General features: G+C 37.4%; 1 protein-coding gene across 1 annotated transcript in view; it reads left to right on the top strand.

Annotated features, from left to right (window-relative positions):
- The first annotated feature begins 308 nt into the window (after positions 1-308).
- Positions 309-25801, top strand: part of LOC124285006 (homeobox protein Hox-B7-B-like) — a 48383-nt gene continuing 22890 nt past the window's right edge. Inside the window, exons 1-2 of the mRNA XM_046721145.1 lie at positions 309-507; positions 2976-3428. Of these exons, the coding sequence (XP_046577101.1) occupies positions 498-507; positions 2976-3428 (463 nt within the window). The 5' untranslated portion in view covers positions 309-497. The remainder of the gene's footprint in view (positions 508-2975; positions 3429-25801) is intronic.

The raw sequence follows: 25801 nt of genomic DNA, 5'->3' as shown, positions 1-25801 counted from the left end.
GCGTGTATTTCACAGTAATGACAGCATTTGTCTGTTTACTTTAGCGACTAAGTGACCGGTGGGTCCAGCTGGGGGAAGCCAAGGACCTCATTGACCAATTACAAATTGTCCGCATCGAGCACCTCTAGACTTAGGCCGAATTGTGTCCGAACCTCGCCGACAGATTTACGAAAACCAAATGTTCTATGTGAAAGAATTAATTTAATCTATGAGAACTACGTCACGTGGTTAATGGAAGAATTTTGTAAGGATCAAAAAGATCCTTAAAGACGTGACCACCATCCGTCGTTCTTTAGTCTAGCAGTGTCCATTGTCCGTGCTAAATAAAATTAGTACGGTCACTGGAAGCTTAAAACAGATGAATGCAAATAGCGTTATTTTTATTCAAATTCATTCGGATTATCACCGGCGATCTTAAACTCCAAGAGGCTACTAAAATTGGCCGTTAAACGACGGACAGGCCATAACGCTGTACTGACAGAGGACGAGCAGGGCAAATGTATCAAGGTAGGCCGCTTGTGCTTTATTGTGGCAGTAAAATCTTTACTTCTATTTTATATTTGAGATATTCTTCACGATTGCTTGTGAAAGAGGCTTTTACTACCCTCGTCGAATTTACACAAAACAGCACGGATAATCAGCTATGTAGTAAAATGCATTTTGTATGTGATATTTGCAACCATCAGGGAAATGAAGAAGACATGTCGAGGGTAGTTCTAGCACCCGCTTAAGTAATAAAATTAGTGTTTATGGAACTCTCGGCATAAATAGTCGTGAACCGATAGCAGGTTTGTGTACTGTAGATTGAGTCTAACCCCTTACCGCTTCATCTATATCTCCCATATTGAATCTGAAAAGACGATTCTATTTATCATCAATTACGTATTGTTTTATCGTTTGCTTGTATTTACCTTCGCTTTACTGAGAGATTTACTGGTGTGCCTATAGTAAAACAATCTATAAAGTGTACTCTTGCATAAAACATTTTTATGGTCTTGACAGACAGCGAGTAGATGATAAAATTCATTCTGTAGAATTTGGTTTGTTTATATAGACGTCGACCCATACTTTTTCAACGAATTGTACAAATTGAGAACAGTTGAACACTTGATATAACCACCTAAAGATCTTATTCATGACAAGCCTCAGTTTTCAGCATAATTAAAGTATTCCTCTGCTGTTTGTGAAAGATTATATTCACTTTATTTGTGTTTATAGGAAGGTTGTAAATAGCGTCATGCAGTATTTATTTGTTTTTTGAACACATCAACTGGTGGATGCCCTGTATTTTCATGTGTAGCTCATTCAGTTATAATAGTTTTCAGTAATTTTAGATTTGACTGATAAACCTGCCCTGCTTTTCATTTCAACACATAATTTATTTCACACAATACCGAATAACACTTTATAATATTTTATTCTGATAAACTGACGATTCTAAGTCTCCCTCGGATTGGATTTAGCAACTGACAATTTAATGTTTCACCGGGGAAGAAAATAAATTTAATGTTTAATCGTTGTGATTATTTATGGTGCGAATTCATCACTTTAGAGAAGAAATGTCAATTCAGGGTTCGTACTAGGTCGTTTCGGGAAATACTTCCCAAATATCGCCTCAATCCTTTCAATAAAGACAAGATCTCCAATTTGATATGGAACCCAAAGAGAAAAGTCTTTCAGCTGTAAGGCATTACGGGGAAATCTCCTGGGAGAAGGTACAAGATACTAGTGGCGGATTTTGGATTAGACTTAGGCATTTGTGTTATTCGTGAAATAAATTATATTTTACATTTTCCAAACAAACTGGTAATTTGTTTTCTACCCACCGCCATATAAAATGAAATACACGTGTGCTCAGAATGCGACATGAATATTTATGCATTTTGTGTTCGTATGCAGAGCCATACATGTCTGACATATCACAGCTGTAGTCATGATTGTAGGTATGAATACATTGTAGAAATACATGTAGTATTTTGTTGCTGCATTTTTAACCCGTTTAATTATTTGTGACAAACATTTCGTCATGCCTTGTAATAATAGTTCGAACGAGGTTGAATTAAACAGATTACAAACAATCTTTGATTCTATGTTATCAGCTCCTTGTATTCATTTTCTGAATTTAACGCACATTTTTTGTTAACTACAATCCTTCGCTTAATGACATTCGCTACCTTTTCTTGGCTTGGTCGATAACTTGTGTTCATTGATTTTTCTTGTATGAACGTAGTAATTGACGGTGCGCTTGTTTATGACGTAACAGCGACTCGAATATTCTTTTGTGCCATTTCGTCATATTTGGTAACATTAACAAAAGCTGGGACATTGCCCCGAGTTCTTCTATTATGTGGAAAATAATGAGAAATGATTTATTAGCCTTGCCTTAATTCAGTACTGAGGACCTCGAATCTCTGAACGTCGGCTGAGGACGATACTACACAATGACGCTGGAAGCAGTCTTTAGTCTTACAGACGACGGGCGATCAAACACAACACAAAAAACTGCTATCGCCATGGAGGCTATCGGTCTTTAGTTACCGACGTAAAAATTTGAAAAATAGCAAAGCGATTTGTCCAGAGATCAGGCATTTCTTTTGATGTTGAAATTTATCATACATGTGCCCTGGTCTTTGAGCGAGAGAGTTCATTTCTACTTACCTAAATATTTATCACCCGAGTCACGTTAACAGAAAATCTTATGATGGGACGGTTTTGTTTATATTATCTGATTAAAGTGATACCGAGAGCCCGCCCTACTCAGAAATCCCTTTGCAACTCACGAACTGCTTTTTCTTAGCGGAAGGAGTCGCTGTAAGGAGCTACCAGTGCAAAGGTCACAGGAGGTCAGATTTACGACCGCTGATTGGATGGTATGCAAATTGTCTGGTTTATCTGTTGTGTGAGTTGCCGGGTCTGGGAGCTATCTCAATGATTTTCTAGAACTAAAATAATTTTACTTTGCTTCATGGTTTCAGCGAGCTTTAATAGTGGCCTCACATCAAGACCCGGCTACGAGCGACCAGGGATGAGTTCTTACCTGCCTATTCGCCAGTGCGCCCCGAGGGGGGATGAGATCCACGCCGGTGAAAATACAGGGTATATGGACCACTTTCTTAATATCCCGGAGATATGTCCCACTGGAAACTACAGGGCTCCTCGATATTATATGGGATCATATGCTTCCGAAGCATGTCGAATGGAAGCACTCCAACAGCGAAATCACGAACTGAGAATGGGTCTTCAAACAAACCGAGCGTCGTTCTACCCAAACATGAACGTACCAGGCATGAGATTCGGAGACCCGTGCGATACCCAGGGAAATTGTAATCCCGCTCCGAGGGCAGACAGCTTGAGTCCTTGCTCAAAGTCCGGGAATGGAACAACCGAGGGGGAGACGCCGTCATTTTATCCCTGGATGTCAATCGTAGGTTAGTACATTTTACTACTCCAAGCGATAGATACTGTCGTAAAGTGTGAACATAAAATAACAGCAAGCCAATTAACGTCCCTGTAGCTGACCCGGTGTGAGTTTACTGCCACCCTAGGGTTCTTTTACACTTAGAGGGGGTCAGGGAGACCCTTCTTAAGTAGAAGGGCCCCTCCCCTCTCCCGTAACCTCTGTTCAAAATCTGCAAGGCGAGACGCACCTCTCCTCTAGCCTAGACTTCATAAAACTTCATTACCGCATAAACATTGACAATAACCTGCCTTTATGCTCGCCGATTCTTCTCTACAGAGTGTTAAAGATTCCCCTCATCATCGCGTACAAACTACCTCTCAAACACTCGCAGTCGAATCGGAGAAAAATGCGGCCATTTCATTGTTTTATAGATCATCAACAGCCATTTTATGTAGCAGCGCCTTATAGATTTTATTCGAAACATCTGCATGCTAATTTTCGATTATTTACATTTATTCTCTCCGTGGCCCAGTCATAGGATCGCGCCTTCATAAAACGGCAATATAATAGCGACAACCGCTATTTTAGGGTAGAAATTTATCTCTTACCCTTACTCGTATAACTTTTCTTAAGATGCACTCACTTGTAAAGCCTGGCCCTTTAAACACCCTTTTATTGCTAAAGATTGCTTGTGTGTAGTGAACGATATTTGAAGGAAATGTCCCATTTCTGTTGTATTCTCTCAACAACCATTCGACACTTCTGTCGTTTATTTGAACATAACAGCGTTTAGTTTTCATTTTATCGAAGTAACTGTTTTCAAATTTCCTTTTAAGTGTCCATGGCAAGAAAGTAGCGAGAGAAATGATTCAATCCACTATATTCGATTTTGCAATAACATTATATTCGGCTAACTATGTGTGGCTATTTCAGTCTTTTTTAAAATTTTGGGTTGTTATTGCTAGTTAGTAGCTTATTTATATCTTGGTGATGTTTGGCATTCAAGATCTTCTTTCGATTCATGTGATATATTGTGAATTAGGACGTAGAATTAGGATACACTCTCAGACATTGTCAAGAGGGCAATTATTTACTTGAGCTGAGTTTTAGCGGATACTGAAAATATCCTAGCTAATACGGCCGTATCCTTGAAAAGCAGTAATCGGCTTTTGCAAAGCATACCGTAGATTCTCTAGCCAGGCATTTGGCAAATGTAACAAATGCAGGCCTGCACGAGAGACTTGTTCCTATTTCAAAGAGCAAACGAAGTATATATATCATATCAAGAACACCGCACGCGCTGGGCTTGTCACATGACGGAGCAGACGACACACGACTGAAGCAGACGACATTTGTAGCAGACGACACTATGAGTCCACTGAATGTCCACTGCGTGTCCGCGGATCGCTTACGGATGGCGATTAGCATTTACTGGGGACAATTTGTCATAATCTGTTGGCTATCATTTTGCCTTTGTGGTCATTCATTGTTCGCGTGGCCTTGACTGAATAGTGAAAGCCTGAGGGGAGGGCTGTATGTTTATATACGCTTGTACCACTGGGGATTCCTATCAATTTCCGATTATTGGGCGAATGAAGGTAATTATATATAGTACCCATGTAGAATCACTAGCAATGAGGCTTTTATTACTGTAGACGAATCTTTAATCAAAAGAGTATTCCGAGACCACAGAGAGACACTAGATCTCATGGGACAAGATTCCTTGTATTGTATTCATGAATAAATTAGTGTTGGCACTGTACCGACAGGGACGGATTATTAGTTAAGCTTTCTGCATGGATCCTAATTTCCTATTATACATGCATTAACCACCAAATCATACAACCTCATAAAACACACGTCCAAATTATCAATTCAATGTTATTTCAATACCATCTAGTTCATCCTCAAACATAATTCTATCAGTGTGAATTACAACAACTATGTCTACCAATTACAACTCATTATCAAATGATGAAATCAAATATTGCTGTTCATGTGAGAATATGAGATGATTTAAACACAAAACATGCATATTCTTACCATATTCTATACAAAAGACTAGCCAAAATGATATTTTGTATTAAATATCACCTCACAAAATCTTTAATAAAATTCATACATATGATCTACTCACTATAGCTTTGTTTTTATGGGGGACCTCTATTCACTTTTACACACTTACCGACGCTTCAGCAATAAAGCACTTCTTAGAAAAGACTTAAGTATTTTATTACACTTTTATGGCGTTGAGGCATCTGCAGCACGAAATCAGAGCTACACCCTCTTTTGATTTTATGACCAAAGTTCCAATTTCATAGTGTACATTTTACTCCCTTGTGAGAGAATTTTCATTTGAGTTTACCATTGCAACATATATGATAGTGAGTATGAAGTAAAAAGATATTTGTTGTTGCTAGGTTTGTTGTTCCCGGTGTGCAGGTAGTTTATGTATTTGTCCTCACTTAAAGTTTAGCGCTTTAGGTGGCGTGCTCAAAGGCAGTTTCAAGGCTGTGGTAACACGCTGCTTTCTGTATCATATAGTGTCAGGTTTTCAAGGGATTGCACAACTACCACTATCAAGAATTGATATATTTACCACATGACACCATTCCGATGTTCTCAGCTGGCTTCAAAGGAAGCCAAAAATCAGAACAATAGTGTGTAGTTTACTGACTTTCATTTTCCGTTCACTTGGATAATATTTCTTGGACATGTTATATAGGAAAGATGATACCATATACAGGACCTTCGACAGCCTTGTTAACAGAGTGCGAAATGGGAGCGTGGAATATTATATTCCTTCAAGAGTCCCCATTTCTCCTTCAAGTAATCACTGAAATGGGAACGGTGTAGATATTCATTCGGAGATAATTATTATATTCGTTGTTTGAAACATCCTTCTATTTTATCATTTGAGACTCAGAACCGAATTTCAAACAAAAATGCTTCATATTGCATGACTGTTACAATGAAATCTACAACATGGTGGTTTTGAACTGTAAACTAGGTCCGCATGTAATGTATTTTCCCCATTTCGTTATATGTATGCTTTTTTATAAATCCAAATCTGGAATCATATGTTCAATTTCGCACTTTCAACACGCGATTACATTCTTAAGGTGTTATATTTCGAACACAACCACGTGTCAGTTATAGATGTTCGACTTTTATAGTTACAATCTAAGTTACTGTGACATTTGCTTTGCAAGAAAAGGATTATTGTTTGAAAGTATGAGCTATTTCGAAACATCAAAACATTCAACAGTCGTTCAACGTCCGTGTGCTTGTTCTTTTGCATTCAATGGATGTTTATTCCTAATTTAGAATCCCAATATTCAAGAGAATAATTAACATGTATATTTCATGACTGAGAGGGTGGTGACGTGCGTGCTGGGTCTGAGGTGGACATGTTGGTTGTTTCGAAAAACAGGAATCCCTAATTGTAACGTAAAACCATATAATCTTTTCATTTATTAGTAAAACACAAATTACCTTTTTCTTGATATATTTTTCAAGTTAAGAAATTACACATGGAAAATATTCCGGGTTTAATTCCAATTCAAACGAATTCCGTAGAATATCGATGAAAGCAATGAATTTGTATTATTCCTGTGAAATTCCGGAAGACAAACAGCTATGAGAGTGTTATATTTGGATCTAAATGACAAATGTCATTCTCTAAGAGTGTTAATACCGAAACATAGTAAGTGAATCTATGGACGTCATTATGACACTGGTGAGAGTTGGAATGATTATATGTATGCACTTGCATCGTACCTGAGATGGTGAAGGTAAATTGTCATATAATACGTACATACATACATCGTATTAAAGCAGCTAAGAACATAATAGATCTTCTAGTTGTTTATGGTAATACGCTGAACAAATAGCGTCCGTCATTAGAAGGTCGCTTCTGCTACTAATGACTGTAAAATTGCTATGTGGTAAATAACAAAAAGGCCGGTTAGATCGTGGTATTTAGGGAATATTATGCATCTATATTGTTGGAAATTCGTTTGAAGTGACGAAGCGGAGTTGTTTATTTTACCGCAACTATGTCAAATGTTCTGTTAACAACAACGGAAGGTATTTGCTGCTCTTTGCAAATATGGGATGAAACAAACGTGGTTTTAAAGATCGAGCGATAAAGTTGCTTAGAAAATGCCATTTCTAGCATAATATCATGCTGAAAAAAAAATCGTCTTTGAGATAATAGGGAAAAGAATGAGGAGAAGGGTTTTCGCCTGTTTACAGACCTCATCACGAGAGGTGACTCTCTCCACAAAGGTAGATTAGATATACACACAACGTTTGAACCAATGGACAAAGGTGTTGTATTTATTGGTCGTTGTGAATGGGTAGCTGCTCAAACACGCGAAAAAGTAATAGTGTAGGCATCTATGAAAAATGAAAAAAATAAAAGGCCATAAGCATTTTAAGCTAATATTCCTTGGGACCATTACCAACTGCAGAACACAGGAACAATAGGGTTGTCGTGTTTTCGTACTGGTTAAGTGTCATTTACATGAAAAATGGTGCTGTCGTTGGCGACGTGTATCTTACAGCACCACAATCGGACATTGGAGTTAAACTAGCCATACCTTTACTCATAATAATCGAGTTCTTTTTCGTCACATGCTTCTTATCAAAATAAGTGACTCATATGAATTGAAAAAGACCTTCCACAACCGATTTTCACCCCCTCAAATGAATCATTTATGGCATTTTATGAAGACCTCGTCATCGTTAAAGTTTGTTGATTATGTAACAGATATGCATATCTAAGGTCACATGAATACATTTAGAATTGATATCCTTCAGCCCTTAGTGTTGCAAGGCACGTAACTGGCCATATGACCTTTGTTATCAAGTATTCAATAATATGATGTTATAGCACCTCTGACATTGGTTCAAGATAAATGTGTGGTGGGTTTTTTCTAAATGGCATCGCGATCGGTTTGACAGAAAACACCAAACTCATGATTGTGTGATTTCTCTTGGTACTGCAGATGAGGAAACGAGTAATAATGTTAAAAATAGAATCAAATGTCTCTTGACACATTACATCGCTATATGTGTATGATAAACCAGCATTTCAATCACTAATGAAGGAAGCCCCGAAATGCAAATGTTCCCTCCTTCCTGCAAATGCATAGTTTTAAGGACACGGTATTTGAACGAGGGACAAAACGACCGATGGTTAGGCTACATATGTATTAAATTATTTGCTATAGTGTGTGGTATATGTCAATATATGTAAACGATAGACAAGCTCTTGATATGAAATATATCCATTTTCAGCCCATATTGTTCCTATAAGTAGCACCTTCAGGCAACATTCCAATCAATTGCCATTACACGTTATGCTGATAATCAACATTTAGAAAATATGTTAATTTCAATCAGTTATATGCAAGAAGCAATGTACAGATATGAACGATAGGTGTACATTTCACAGTGTCAGCACTGATTTCAAATAATACTAGGTTTTATGCATGTTCACGTTGTTACTGTATCCATTACCTCGTATCTTTGGAAGCATCACCGTTTTATGTAAATTATTCAAACGAATATCACTGTACGGTTTGTGTGAAATGGAAAGATTCAGATAGGCCTCCATATAAGGCTATATGAAGAGTGCAGCTCTTCGACAGTGTTGGAAATGGCATTAAGACTACTGCAGGAAATGTTGCTTTGTTACGAGCAATAAAGTTCTTTGACCAGTTTACAATTTCCATGAAAGAAACGGCCCTAAGCAAATAATTAATAAAATTAGAAAAATATAAGTTTGAAAAAGAAGGATGCCCATTATCTTCAATGGATCATATTCTAATTAGACATCTTGCGAACTTCATATAGAACGTGTCACTGGTGCATCCACAGGGCATTGTGGAATGTACACAAGCACCGTAATTACCTTGTTCATGTTACGTGCAATCCAGTTTGTCCCCGAAGGACCGAAAACATAATACATTGCGACATAATGTTTCAGGTATTAATTGAGATTTGAAGTTTAAAATGATTGTAGGTCGACATGAAATTCGAACTTTGATGAACATTTTTATGTGTCTGTAAGATACATGACTTTGGGGCAAACCATTGGCTTTCCCTTTCAAAGTGAACCTGTAAAAGTAATAATAAAGAAAATGAATATTAGTCACCAAAAGTAGTCTTGGCACCATGTACAGTATATAATGCAAGGTTTAATACCTTTGGTACTGGTTAGGTATTGGGTTTGCATTTTGCTGGACAAGGGCTCTCATATTGGCTTTATTACGGTATATGGTTTTCACTATGTATAGATGGTACTGGTGAGGTATTGGGCTTTCATTTCACTGGACAAGGGCTACCATATTGGCTTTACTACGGTATATAGTTTTCACTATCAATAGATGGTACTGGCCAGGTACTGGGTTTGCATTTCACTGGACAAGGGCTCTCATATTGGCTTTATTACGGTATATGGTTTTCACTATGTATAGATGGTACTGGCCAGGTACTGGGTTTGCATTTCACTGGACAAGGGCTAACATATTGGCTTTACTACGGTATATAGTTTTCACTATATATAGATGTAATCAATTTTCCAGGTATCTGATTCACTGCTTGTGTGAGGGTTGCCGACTTTGTAAAGAATGGTATAATGCGCACATGTCTGTGAAATATCCAGAGGATCGAAGCTCTGTGATATGGTGGAAGGCGACGAGTGATATATATTTTGCAATATATGCTTTTTCGCCCGTAGCTTACTTTTATTGTTAACCTTCAAATACGAATATGTTTATAGTTACAGAACATGAAGAGACAGAAAATAATCTCGTATTCCTTTCACAACATTTTCAGAAAATACTCAACCGTATTATTGTCAGCTTTATGTAAATAAAATACACTATCATCAAAAATTAACTATTTTTACCAAGATTCATTGAAATCTTCGATTTTTGCGTCAGGAGATAAATCACACGAGTACATTCTGATTTTATTCTAAAGATATGAAATAATCAATAAATATATGAAACAGATTTGAAATATAAATAGAGCGACATGAACATGAATATCGATATCTCAGATTGAAATAACAAAGTGTATCGAATCGTAAATAGCATCGGATTCATGCCACAAAACAAACCGATTTGTTTTCATATGCATATGATTCTCATCAAGCAAGGATTTCATAAGTTTACTTTTTGCCGGAAATGATTCTTCCTTGTAGTAATAGCTTATGTACCGAGCGACGAGTGAGCGAGTCAGTTATTACGTAGGTGTAACGTTTCTGTGAACACATTTCATCTGTTACACAATATGATGATAGGGAGAAACACCCTATGTATCGGACGTTTGCTTTGGGAGAAACAAATGAACACAGAAACGGTTGAGCAAAGTTGCAATCTGTGATCCCAGGCCCAGATCATAGCAACCGGGCTCGCCCAAGGGAAGCAACTCTGAGTTGATCACCCATGCCTATGTAATAGTTTATCAGCACATATCTTCTTCTAATTGCTGCCAGCTGCGTGAGGTGTGCGGTATTATGTCACACCAGTTACTAGAACCGACCTGCATGATCATTTCGGTAAAGATATATGGTTGTCTATGGGATATGTACTCTAAAAACCAGATTTTGATCGGAGTACATGATGTTGCTCGTTATGATATCCCTTTTACTCTACTTTTATATTAATAAGGAAACTTCATGAATAAGTGAAAATGATCACTTTACTTCATGGTGATGTTTATGTAAGTGATTTCGCGCATATGGATTCAGCACCAGACAATCCCCACAAAGTGCTGACGTCCTTGGAGTTCAGGGCCATGGAGATGGACTGTGGGATTCAGTGAGAAAATACTGCCGGGGTAAAGTATAGTTATGGGATAAAAGTAGGAATGTTGAGTTGAGGTCTGATTTGCTGTCGTAGCAATTGCTGATGGGGTCAGTTCCATCCTTGTTGAAGATGGTGATGAGACCAGATTCATTGAAGCTTAGGAAGTTGATGAGGTTCGTTTTCTGTTGTGGAATATGCTCATGGGGTGTTATTCATGTAATTGGAAGAGGGTGGTGAGGTCAGAACTGTTTTAGAAGGTGGTGATGAGGTCAGATTCAATGATGTGGAAAAAGGTGATGAGGTCTGATTCTCCGTGAAGGAATATAGTGATGAGGTCATACTTCTGCTAATGATCATGAGGTAAGATTCTTTATTCTTAACAACGACGATGAGGTCATATTGGTTCATTGGATGTGGGAGACAGTGATGAGGTCAGATTGGATGTTGTAGAAGATAGTGTTGACGTCAGATTCACTGTAATTCATGTTTCTGCTAATGATCATGAGGTAAGATTCTTTATTCTTAACGACGATGAGGTCATATTGGTTCATTGGATGTGGGAGACAGTGATGAGGTCAGATTGGATGTTGTAGAAGATAGTGTTGACGTCAGATTCACTGTAATTCATGTTTCTGCTAATGATCATGAGGTAAGATTCTTTATTCTTAACGACGGTGATGAGGTCATATTGGTTCATTGGATGTGGGAGACAGTGATGAGGTCAGATTGAATGTTGTTGAAGGTATTGTTGACGTCAGATTCACTGTAATTCAATGTTTCTGTAGAATGATCATGAGGTAAGATTCAATGGATGAGGGAGACGGTATTGACGTCAGATCCACTATAATTGAGCAAGGTGATGAAGTCAGATTCTTTGTTGTGGAAGATGGTGTTGACCTCAGTTTCACATATCTGAAGATTGTTATGAGGTCAGATTCTTTGCGAAGGAAGATGGGGATGAAGTCAAATTCACTGTAATTAAGGAAGGTGATTAGGTCATGTTTCTGTTGTCGAAGAAAGTGATGAGGTCAGATTCAGTGATCTCAAGATAGTAATGCGGTCAGATTCAGTGTCCGCAAAATAGTAATGCGGTCAGATAGAGTGTTTGGAAGAGAGTGATGATGTCAGATATTCTGTTTTGGAAGATGTTGATGGGACAAGGTTCCTTGTAGTATAATGCTGGCAATGAGGTCGAGACCAGTTGGGCAGAACGGGGTAATGTGCAAAACTGATGCAGTGGAAGAATGATACTGGGTCAGGACCCCTTTAGTTGATGAAAGTTATGAGATCAGACCTGCTTTCGTGGAAGAAAGCAATGGGAACAGAGCTGCCGCAGTGGAAAATGGTGATGTGGTCAGATCTACTGTGGTGGAAGATCGCGATGAGACCAGACCTGCTTCAGTGGAAGATGGAGACGAAATCAGACCTGCTGCAGTGGAAGATGGCATCGAAGTCTTGCTCTCTGTAGTATAAGCTATGTCGAGATCATGTCTGCTGTAGTAGATTATGATGACGAAAATTGTTTTTAATGGAATATGGTGACGGGGAGAGAGCTACTTTAGTGTAAGATAGGAGGACAGAACTGCTGTCATAAATAAATAAATCCATTGTATTTGAAGAAAGGGAGAGGCGAGTCTTCAAGGTAGAATATGGTGCCTGGTCAGCTCCAGGCCACAGGCTTACAATATGGTGCCTGGTCAGCTCCTGACCATAGGCCTACAATATGGTGCCTGGTCATCTCAGGCCTTAGGTTTACAATATGGTGCCTGGTCCGCTCCAGGCCTTAGGCTTACAATATGGCGCCTGGTCATCTCAGGCCTTAGGCTTACAATATGGTGCCTGGTCACCTCCAGGCCACAGGCTTACAATATGGCGCCTGGTCATCTCAGGCCTTAGGCTTACAATATGGTGCCTGGCCAGCTCCTGACCATAGACTTACAATATGGTGCCTGGTCATCTCAGGCCACAGGCTTACAATATGGTGCCTGGTCCGCTCCAGGCCTTAGGCTTACAATATGGCGCCTGGTCATCTCAGACCTTAGGCTTACAATATGGTGCCTGGTCACCTCCAGGCCACAGGCTTACAATATGGCGCCTGGTCATCTCAGGCCTTAGGCTTACAATATGGTGCCTGGTCACCTCCAGGTCACAGGCTTACAATATGGCGCCTGGTCATCTCAGGCCTTAGGCTTACAATATGGTGCCTGGTCACCTCCAGGCCACAGGCTTACAATATGGTGCCTGGTCATCTCCTGACCATAGGCTTACAATATGGTGCCTGGACATCTCAGGCCTTAGGGTTATAATATGGTGCCTGGTCATCTGAGGCCTTAGGCTTACAATATGGCACCTTGTCATCTCAGGCCTTAGGCTTACAATATGGCACCTTGTCATCTCAGGCCTTAGGCTTACAATATGGCACCTGGTCATCTCAGGCCTCAGGCTTACAATATGGCACCTGGTCATCTGAGGCCTTAGGCTTACAATATGGCGCCTGGTCATCTCAGGCCTTAGGCTTACAATATGGCGCCTGGTCATCTCAGGCCTTAGGCTTACAATATGGCACCTTGTCATCTCAGGCCTTAGGCTTACACTATGGCGCTTGGTCTGCTCCAAGCCAGAGGCTTACAATATGGCGCCAGGTCAACTCGAAGTCACAGGACAATCTCACCGGAAATAAAAATGAAGATAAGTTACATAAATACGAAAAACGCATTTATTTTTAAGATTTATAACACACTTTTCCGGGTTATACTGACCACACAACAATTAACCGTTTTCATTGCACTGTTCCCGAAATATAAATCTCCGCTCTACTTTACCGCGTGACATCCCGATCACTATCAGATGAAATTTACCATGTAAATATCACATGTGTCATATCCATTGAATCTGGGGGCTTAATTTCAATATTTCCGACATGAATACGAATAATTATGTCAGAATGTAAATGCTAAAGAAATTCAAACTCGCTCTTGTCCATTAATTGTCGGGGAATATTTTAACATCCAATTTTATTCGCCATGCGGGATCGTACGTTTTGCACGTGCTACAAAACCATTTCAATGACGGTTTTATCTGGCATGTTAGACACGAGGTTTTGAAAAGATTTACCACAGCATCTAATTTGCGACCTAATGTTCTCTAATAATCTCGCTGTCGATGAACCGGTTACCTTAGAAACAGAATTATTCTAGAAAAATCAGCGACCTCAATCGGATTCTAGGTCACAGAGCCTGTGCCACTGTTAAATGATATTTGTTCAACTAAATGTAATTACATGACATCACATGGATAGTTAGTTTTATAGATTTTCCATATTTTATTGACATTTTATCTAACAACGCGAATGTTGAAATCATGCGATACATTAAATAACCATTTGTCAAAATTACGTGACTATTGTTGTGGAAGCTATTGTTCTTGTCGTGTTTTTTCTATATTTATTTTAATGTTTTTAAATAAAAGTGAAACAGCCCTCTCTTGTACCCAACGCTGCTAACAATGCTGGGCATGTCATATCTACTTGTCATTGTAGTATCTTTGGCAATTACATCCTAAAGTTCACATCGGGCATTGATAAATTTGAAATCAGATACACATAGGTCTAATACGAGTGCTCACCTTTCTGATTCCGTGATTAAATAAGAAAAAATTCAACAACCAACGACATGTGATATTGACATGACAATTACATGAAATAGAATACCTCGTTGACACGCTATTTGAACAACACTGTGATATGGACATGATACTAACAGCCCCAATGTTCTACGCTGTGCGCCGTGTACCGAGGCTTATGTGTTGCAGGATTATTGTTGGGTAACAATAGTATCGACGCCAAACCGAGGCACAAACAGTTATATATAATGTGTGGGAGGCTACGGCGGATAAACGACTGGTATTTAACGGTATGACATTACGTATGTCATTACGAATGTCATACAGGGTAATATCACACCGAGGCGATATTCTGGAACATGGCGAAGGAGACAGAAGGACAACGGTTTCTAAAGAAGTGCAGTTTTCTCATAAATATTGCACTTGAGACAGTGGGCTGCACGATTCAGAAAGTTGTTACTTTACTCAGTAAACATCCATTATTTTGACGAGTCGTTACCATGGCAATCCAAGGCAAGAAAGGTTGCGTCGGCCTATCAAACACCGTTCCTCTGTTGACGTAAGCGGAAATGACGCTTTGGTGTGCTGGTGTCAATAGTTGGTATATAAACAGAGAACGTAAGCGGTGGTGAGTTTGTAAAACACACACACACGCACGCACACATGCACACGAACACACACAGGTACACACACGTGTACACACTACTACTACTTATACAGCTACAACGACTACCACCACTACTTCTACTACTGCTGCTACTACAGCTACAACGAACACCACCACCACTACTACTACTACTGCTACTGCTACTACTACTACTACTACTACTACAGCTACAACGACCACCACTACTACTGCTACAACTACTACTGCTACTACTACTACTACAGCTACAACGACCACAACCACTACTACTACTACTACTACTACTGCTGCTGCTACTACTACAGCTCACCGACAACCACCACCACTACTACTACTGCTACTACTACTACTACTACTACTACTACTACTACTACTACTGCTACTACTACTACAGCTACAACGACCCCCACCACCACTACTACTACTGCTCCTACTACTACAACGACCACCACCTCCACTACTACAACTACTAATACAGCTACAACGACCACCACCACCACTACTACTACTGCTACTACTACTATCAATCACTATAACACCTCCTACTGTTACTATCTCCATCACTACAGCGTCATACCAAAAGACGTTAAAATATGGTACTTGTTGGTCCCTGCCTGGCGCTCGGCATTAATGGGTACAACAAGGACTGGTCAGCTCGGAGTCAGTATAATGTGTCTGAGTGGGGTATTCATGCTTCACTGCGGCATGGTATCTCAGTGGGCTAGCACTATAAAACCAGCTTAAGTCTGGGCTAGTACAAGCAGCCGCACATACACATACACGCGCATGCACGTCGTCATATGAGCGAAATATTCTCAAGCACGACGTTAAACCCAATTTCACCTCACCTCACCTCCATCACTACAACTGCTATTGCAACAACGCCAAATACAACTATTACCATTATCTCAATCACTACAACATTTACTATTTCACTGTCTCTGTCCCTCCAATATTGTTACTATCTCTATCAATACAATTACTAGTGTTACTTACTCTACGAATACAAGTACATGTACTATTGTTACTATCTCTATTAATACAACTACTGTTGCTACTATCTCTTTTAATAAGCCCACTATTGTTATTTTTTTACCAATACAACTATTATTATTACTATCTCTACCAAAACAACTACTATTGTTACTAACTATTTCACATCAATTACTGTGGCTACTATCTCTATCAAATAAGCTACTATTGCTACTATCTAGATCACATCAACTACTATTGCTACTATTTCTATCAAATAAGCTACTATTGCTACTATCTAGATCACATCAACTACTATTGCTATCAAATAAGCTACTTTCTATCAAATAAGCTACTAAAGATCACATCAACTACTATTGCTACTATTTCTATCAAATAAGCTACTATTGCTACTATCTAGATCACATCAACTACTATTGCTACTATTTCTATCAAATAAGCTACTATTGCTACTATCTAGATCACATCAACTACAATTGCTACTATTTCTATCAAATAAGCTACTATTGCTACTATCTAGATCACATCAACTACTATTGCTACTATTTCTATCAAATAAGCTACTATTGCTACTATCTAGATCACATCAACTACTATTGCTACTATTTCTATCAAATAAGCTACTATTGCTACTATCTAGATCACATCAACTACTATTGCTACTATTTCTATTAAATAAGCTACTATTGCTACTATCTAGATCACATCAACTACTATTGCTACTATTTCTATCAAATAAGCTATTATTGCTACTGTCTAGATCACATCAACTACTATTGCTACTATTTCTATTCAATAAACTACTATTGCTACTGTCTAGATCATATCAACTACTACTGCTACCATGCCTATTATTACAACAACTGCTACAATCACTTCAACAATTACGACTACCTACTCAACAACTACTTCTATTCCTTTCTCAAAAGTGCTCCCACGACCTCTGCTATAATCAAAATATCACACGGTCCATACTGCAATACTACCGCTGTCACTATGATAAACCAATTACACAACTTGTATTACCACAACGGCAACATCACTTATTCCCCCCTAACATGATGAAGACCAGGGTCTTCAGCAACCCGTGTTTATCTTAGGAGGTAAAGATCAGAACAGGCTCTCTAACTTGGCCGATGACAACGTATCCTACGTTTGTAGAACGATGCTCATGATATCAATCATCGGATTGTCGATTTTATTCTTTATTCGTCGTTTTACCGCCATCATACAGCTGGAATAATAGTGCGGTGTAAAACACAATGAAACAGTACAGCCACCTTGTAACCATGGTAACAAATAAGCCATATAATTCCTAGGTTCTCGCCACGACGAAAAGCGTCATACATGTATTCACGTATTCATTACCTAAAACATGTCAAAAACGACTTTACATTATTCTTGAAGCTTCTCAAAATGAAATTATAAAAAAGATGAAATTCTCAGACACTAAAATATGCCGATAAATTTGAATGTAACAATAAAACCCTTGAAATACTAGACACGATCCCCGTTTGAATTATTAAGTCATTTAAATCGACTCGTAAAGCAAACATTCTTCATATCGAGACGATAACACACAGTAGCTGGAGATAATATTGTCGAACATGGACGTCTTCTATACGACTCATTTTTAATTCAAAATCATCTTGTTACTTAGGCCTTTATCTACGTAAACGTACGAGAGAGAATGTGTGTGTGTGGGGGGGGAGAGAGAGAGAGAGAGAGAGAGAGAGAGAGAGAGAGAGAGAAAGAAAGGAGAGAGAGGGAGGGAGAAGAGAAGGGAGAGAGAAAGGGCGGGAGAGGGAGACAAGAGAGAGAGAAATGAGAGAAGAGATGGGGAGAGAGACAGAAAGAGAGCAAGAGAGCTCTTGTGCTACCAGTTGTAGTAGGAGAAAGACAGACCCTGAAAGAAACATAAATATCCAAACAGCCCACTTAAGTCTATAACATGAGGCAAGTCCAGAATAAGCTCAGTTCAAAAGGCAAAATCTGGAAATCGCATGATTCTTTTTTTGTTATAGTTCATAAAGTTAATTTGAGAGACTTAAAGTTAGTCTAAGACACAGATAAAGACGTTCAATTTCTAATTCTAAGAAAAATAGTGAGATCCAAACCAGTCGTACCCTATACGTCATTGATTAACGTTTCATTCCCCGTTGATCTTCTGTTTAAAGATAGGCATTTCTAAATATCAGGAACAGCGTAAAACACTCCTACAAGATACTAAAAGACATGTTAATCGATGCGAGATTTTCAGTGTAGGCACATAATCTCCAGCACATAAAACAAGTCATAATTCATAAGTAAAGCTCTGTACCCACAAATATCGGAATTTGATTAAAAGCGTGAGAGAGTATTGGGGACTCGATCTCATACTTATAGATAACATGAGCCTTTCGTTGACAATACTCAAATTAATAAATAACGTCAACTGACAATAGCCTTTAAAGAAAGATGTCAATGCATCATTAACGATGCATACCTACTTTCTTAGTATTCGCCATCTTGTAATATCATCGTCAAAATGGGGATAGACTTTCACAGTTGGAATCTGTAAGTTTAATTAAACACATCTTATTGAATTCTTTATTAATGTTTATGGGTATCTATTGTTACTTGATATTCCTGTGACAGAAGATGTCAGTGAATGCATTGTACCCTAAACTCTCTCCATTTCACGGAAAACTACTAATACTGTTTTTTTACATTATTGCGGATAATAGGTGCGGTATCTTTCTCAATGCGAACCCGTAGGTAACATTTCAACTTCCACTCACCAGGTAATCGTGTACATGTAAGGCTTGTGAATTTTAGATAATGGCTTTATTGCGTGTATATAATACACAACTTGTAAATATATATGTTAATGTTCCTTTGAATATTTTAATACGTAGATATTGCTTTATACAACATTCCATTTGCCATTTATATATAACCATTTGCGTTTTAACTCTTACACATTATTGGCGAAGTCTAGGTTTAAGGGTTCTACCTAAAACATGACTGTTCGTCTATTTTCTAATCTCATCCAACGTATTCAAAAATGAGTCATCGATTTTCATAAATCCAATTTCGTTTTAAGCTGCAGATACAGATACACCTCTTCCACATGAAGTCTAAACCAAATGCACCTTAATGCGTGTCGTGTGATCACTCGGGCGGCGTATTTAAGTAAATCTACTTAAGAGTCGAGGATACACTTCTAAAACAATGGATTTTTTTCAGTTTTTTTCAAAATTATGCAATGTCTGGGGTATATATTGTTAGCATTTTAAATTAAAATGAGTTTCACTTGTATGTTTTGACATGTCATTAAACCATTGAGAAGATGCGACAGGATGGGTTTGTTAGTGCATGAAAATCAGTGCTTATTCACGTGGGCACTTTTGTTTCAAATTGTAGACAGATATTTAGTTTCAAGGTGTAACAAATGGATGACTTGACGAGCAACAGCAATAAGTGGTGACGTAAGAACGTGATGACGTGCTAAGTGAGACATGTCAGGCTAATTGAAGTCTGCAATCTGATTGGTCAGAAACCTGGCAATGTTCACAAACCAATATGGCGTCCTATGAGTTAGATCGTTCTGCTGACAAATGGCACAGTATCATGTGGGCTGCTCTTCGTCCGTAATTAAATAAACGACAGGCAGTAATTAATGAAATTATACTAATTGCTCACTGTTCACGTCTGTGAACGTCGAAAGCCGTCCGTAAATAAACCACGGTCGCGTGTTTGGGTACTGATGAAAGATGCTCTTCCTCATCCGGAGCTTTCATTGTGTCGGAGCATTTGCACGTGTAACTTCGTAGACAGCGAATAATTATATACGTGTCATTCTAACTGTCTGTTTCGTGTTTCTGACATAATGGAGGGACATACCTCAGATGATGTCTACCAGTCAACATGACACAATCAAAACGTGTAATCATTATTTGTTGTTGACCACTTTCAACGTTGCTACCAATATTTATGACTGTGCGATTATCATTATCACTATATTTGAAGACTATTCTTCCACATCAGTAAATATCATCTATATGTTTTTACAAGTGATGATACATCTTAATGAGACATTGCTGCACCTATGATTCGTTTTTGTAACAGTTTTGCATGGCTTAATTTTGTGATGGGACCAACATTGGAATTGTGGTGAATAGGTATTTCGTATCAATGAAGATTATAGACAAATCAGATGACAGTTCTGTAGAAGAACCTGTCAAACTTTTGGATCAGATCACGGTTAGATAGTTTTGGCCATTTATGATAATGAAAAGTAGATAATTAGTCCTATGCAATGAATGTAATGGTACTTATATATGTGGTAATAAAACCCGATATGTGTGCACGTTTAGAGCATGATATTAAACATGACAAAAAGCAACACAAATTGACTATGATTAAAATATTATTACTATTATTATATTGTGTGGAAGAATGAAACAGCAGGAAGGAACAACCAACAAATTGTATGTTATTGACTATGTCTCAATGACCAATGAAGACTCAATATTGGGATTTTGGTTATAAAATGAATTGTAAGCATACACAAGAAAAGTGGACAACAAAATAACAACCTTAATCTAAACGGTTATTCGGCTGAAACAAATTGCCAAATTATTGCAAACGCGATGTCCAAAACCCAATTATGATTTCGTATTGAAAACATCCGTATTTGAAAAACCACTGCGAGCTTGTTTCAGAATTAGCCACCATCAAATGAAACTGTGTACCGTCTTTTGAACGACATTTATTTTTCAAAATAACTGAACATATAAACAGTCACGTTAATGAAGTTGTATCCATAAGAAGGAATATCTGAAAACAAGATGGGATATATTAACAACATGTGAAAACACAAGCATAAGCTAATTTGATCCTGAAGTTACACAAATATTTTGAAGAGGGATCTGTTTAATGTGATTATGAAAACAGAAAGTAAGGTAAGCCAAAGGGAACAGTTTTTGCATAATCTAATAATAAAAATAGAGGAATAGGTTTTTACCAGGAATGTTTCATACACATGTTTCATATTAAAGCTAGAATGACAGGTAAACCACCCAGAATGTTAATACATATGTTTGAAAATTGAAATACAATATTTACGCCTAAGGGAAATGTTATCAAGTATGTCTGATAATGAAAACAGAAGAAAGGTGGCCACAGGAGAAATTTATCACATATGTTTGATAATGAAAATAGGATAGGTTAGTCACAGGAGAATGTTATCACATATGTTTGATAATGAAAATAGGATAGGTTAGTCACAGGAGAATGTTATTACATATGTTTGATAACATGCGTTTGATAATGAAAATAGGATAGGTTAGTCACAGGAGAATGTTATTACACATGTTTGATAATGAAAATAGGAAGGTTAGTCACAGGAGAATGTTAGTCACACATGTTTGATAAGAATGATAGGTTAGTCACAGGAGAATGTTATTACATATGTTTGATAATGAAAATAGGATAGGTTAGTCACAGGAGAATGTTATTACATATGTTTGATAATGAAAATAGGATAGGTTAGTCACAGGAGAATGTTATCACATATGTTTGATAATGAAAATAGGATAGGTTAGTCACAGGAGAATGTTATTACATATGTTTGATAATGAAAATAGAAGGATAGGTTAGTCACAGGAGAATGTTATTACATATGTTTGATAATGAAAATAGAAGGATAGGTTAGTAAAAGAGGATTGTTATATCAGATGTATTATGATTATCAGTTTAAGGTTATTATAAATGTCGGATGATGAAAACAGAATAAACATAAAGGAGAAAGTATACCTTTTGACGTAAAGAGTATTAAGATATAAGAACAAGTACGCAAGTTAGTCAGGATGATGAATATAGAGAACATAGTCATTCAACAGGAATACATAAGTGTGGTGCAGAAAATTCAAAAGAGTGACAGTGAGTAACACTGAAACGGATTTTGTTCGAAATATGTGATAAGAGCATTAGATAAAGATTGTTAACATGTGACTAATAATTAGCAGAATTACAAAGGCAAACATTTCATGATGGATGCACTTTCGAGCAAAAACACACTTTCATTTTTATGCGCATTGTGTGAGTCGTGGAGCTAGCATGACATACTCTTTTCGTGGACACATCGTGTCATCACTGACTAGCAGTGATGCATTCATATAATTTTTATTGCAATTTTGCATTATAGAAACTGTTTTGGCAGATATTGGCTTTCATTGACACTTTATATTTACTTATAAAAGGAAAATATTTCGACTTTAGCAATAACAGTCTGCGGAACTGATACATTACGTTTTCGTTTGGAAAAGATCAGAACAAAACTGTGTACTTTGTTATAAAATTCAATTTTTGTTTTATTATAAGTTATAATTTTAAATCATGCCACCAAGATAATATTATATATTTGGAAGCAGGATATTAAAATTTATATCCAAAATGCATGTAATTAATAAACTAATCAATTTATTTATGAAAGTAATTTGAGATAAACAAACGAATGGACTTTCGATGTCGGTTTCTTTCACGTCTATGACAAATGCACGCTGTCTCCCCACCAACTTTCGGGACGATTTGAATATGATAATGAATAAAAGGGAATATTTGCGTTTGACCAATAATTCAGTTATGATCAGCAAAGGAGTGTCTAGAGTAATACTAAAAACGTAGCCAAAGTATCGATTTTTTGCCTATATCGTATTTTCATCTGACATGTAAATCATAAAAGCAGCAATATGCATTTGCTTCTTGTAAATAAAAATACGGGAGGATTCAAGTTTTAAAGATGAGCGTCTATGCCGGGAGCTTTGATTACAGTGTGTGTCACCGATGATATGACAATATTTTACAGATATGACTGTATTTATACACTGCGGCTAAGGTATTATCTTAATTCGTACTCTGACTCAGGCTAATCCATATAAATGAGCCCCGTATATCACAATTTATTTCAAAATTTGAATTTTGTTCTCGTAGAAGTTTCAAAGATGGGAGTTTTATTGAAATAACTCCGTATTCATTTGAAAATCCTTCGAATATTTTCTAATTCAATCAAATTTGATGCAAAATGGTTACACAGTTCTCATTACTCAAATGAAATCTGACAATAAGATGGAGGGTGTTTAACGATATAAATATATTCAAGTATGAACTAAGCATCATATCGTTTTCTTTTGACCCTTACACTAAAAGACCTGTTGTTTAATATCTACAATGCACCTTCTCGTAAAGAAGGCGATCTTTATAGTAAACTCTTATAAGACGTTATGGCTAATTGTGTACTCTTATTAAGAGACAATGTCCATAGCACCATAGGGAATGGTAATGGCCTATATAGCGGCATTGTCTCCCAAGATAGTACTTAACCGTGACTTTTATCGCATTAAGTATATCAATGTAATTGTTCTTGAAGCCTCTATCTAATTGTCTAGGTCCAAGGGCTTCGGAGATAGGTAATTGTTCCATACCCTCTGAAACGATCAGGTTAGATAAGACAGCTTGGCGTGTGTGACCATTATTTACAATCTTTATCCAATCAGAAAGCAGTTAATGTTAGAAGAATAACTGGAATTTAATGAAGTTAAATTGAACCTCAAAGCTATGATACACGCGATTTGAAACAATGTTTTGTCTGAACAGCGTACACTGCTGCTAAGGGATAAACATGAAAAGAAGTATTTGTAGAAGGAATTAACTTATCGCGCACACTCAGACTCATGGGATTTGTGCATGGTTTGCGTTCGAGATAACAGGATTTCTTATATGTCCAGAGCACGCTTGATCAAAGTTCGATTGTTGTGATTCAGTTTGTATTTATTGCTATGTACAAATGTCTACTCACATTGGGAGAAATAAGACTGAAATTGTCCCATATCATGTTCTGTGATGCCAACATTCCCCATGTCAATATGGAGGGTACAAATGAGAAGTTTTACAGTTTAATGTAATCACAGAAAAAAGTGTCAGTGACTTATAAAAGCATTTATTTGTGACACATTTAAATGCAAGGTTTGAATAAAAGGATTAACGTCTTTACACGTTTCTATATACTACAAATTAGAGAAAAATCATTTTTGGAATGTGCATTGCTTATTGATTTATTTCATCAATACAAAATTAAATTGAATGACAGATAGTACGTAGCTTGTTAACAATTAAGAAAAAATGTTCCAGGCAAATTGACGATTTGCAGATCATTTACACTATATGCCGATTACTATGCACTAACAAATGCACTTTATTGAAATAAAAATGGCTATTAATATTTACTGAGTGCAATTTAATCGCATTCCAATGTTGCATTGAAGGTATGCTTAATATCGCATTTATTAAATCAGTTGTGTCGACGATAGTATCAATAGTGTCACTGTTCCAGTCATGCTCACCAATAAAAGCCATTATAGCTTCGTAGCTCATAAAAATGTAAGCGTTGTTGTATCAGATTCAAGCGTCGAGCAAAAAACGTTAACCAACTTGTAAAATTAGGTGCTTCATTTAAAAAAAACCCAGGATTGTACAAAATGACCCATTTACAGACAAATATATTTCTAAATATAATACACATGGACTAATAGTTACATTTTAATTGTGACAATCCATTCTGTAACAAGCTGTTGTCACCAAAACAAATTTCTTTCCAGTATAGTGTTTGTTTGCGAGTATGACACTCCATAAACCATACCCTTCGTCACCTCCCTTCATCGTCATTCTACGATAGTCAGCAAAATGTAGTTTATTACCAACACCTACTACCAGCTCCGCCTGGGAGAGTTTTATGTTCCGTAAGACTATTACCTAAACGTAAGCGTCACGTTTATTAACGTAAACATACCTAGGAGACAACGACCCTCACGAATCATACTAAACGGAAGATGATGACAATGAACATCCGTTAGGAAAATGTGAACACGGGGAATTTTTTTGTTGACAACCTCTTATTATTTGTTCACGCTCTGTGGAGCTACTTCTCGCCCCTTCATCACTTGATGAAGTCGTATGTGTTCTTTGTCTCCTCTGTGTCTATTTATCTTCATCACCCATATCATTTGGGTGTTATTAATAGCTGATGCTTAAGCAGTTCAGTCCTCGTGTATCTTAAGAATTATATAGACCGAATGTTCATTTCCTGTTCGTATATGTCAGTTGTTCTCACATGTTTATGTACACATTGTTTATGAATTACATACATGTGACATTCACATGTTAAATTTGCTTCCTCATTTTCCTTATGTCATACAATGCTTCAACATATATGGTATGGATTTTAAATTAATAAAAATGCTTATGCAATAATGCTTACATACATCTAATAACAAGGTA

Source organism: Haliotis rubra, unplaced genomic scaffold (assembly GCF_003918875.1).
Source record: "Haliotis rubra isolate DU_JTF1 unplaced genomic scaffold, ASM391887v1 Scf35, whole genome shotgun sequence".
NCBI lineage: Eukaryota > Metazoa > Mollusca > Gastropoda > Lepetellida > Haliotidae > Haliotis > Haliotis rubra.
Note: the sequence above shows the minus strand (reverse complement) of the source record. Positions and strands in the feature narration are given on the sequence as shown.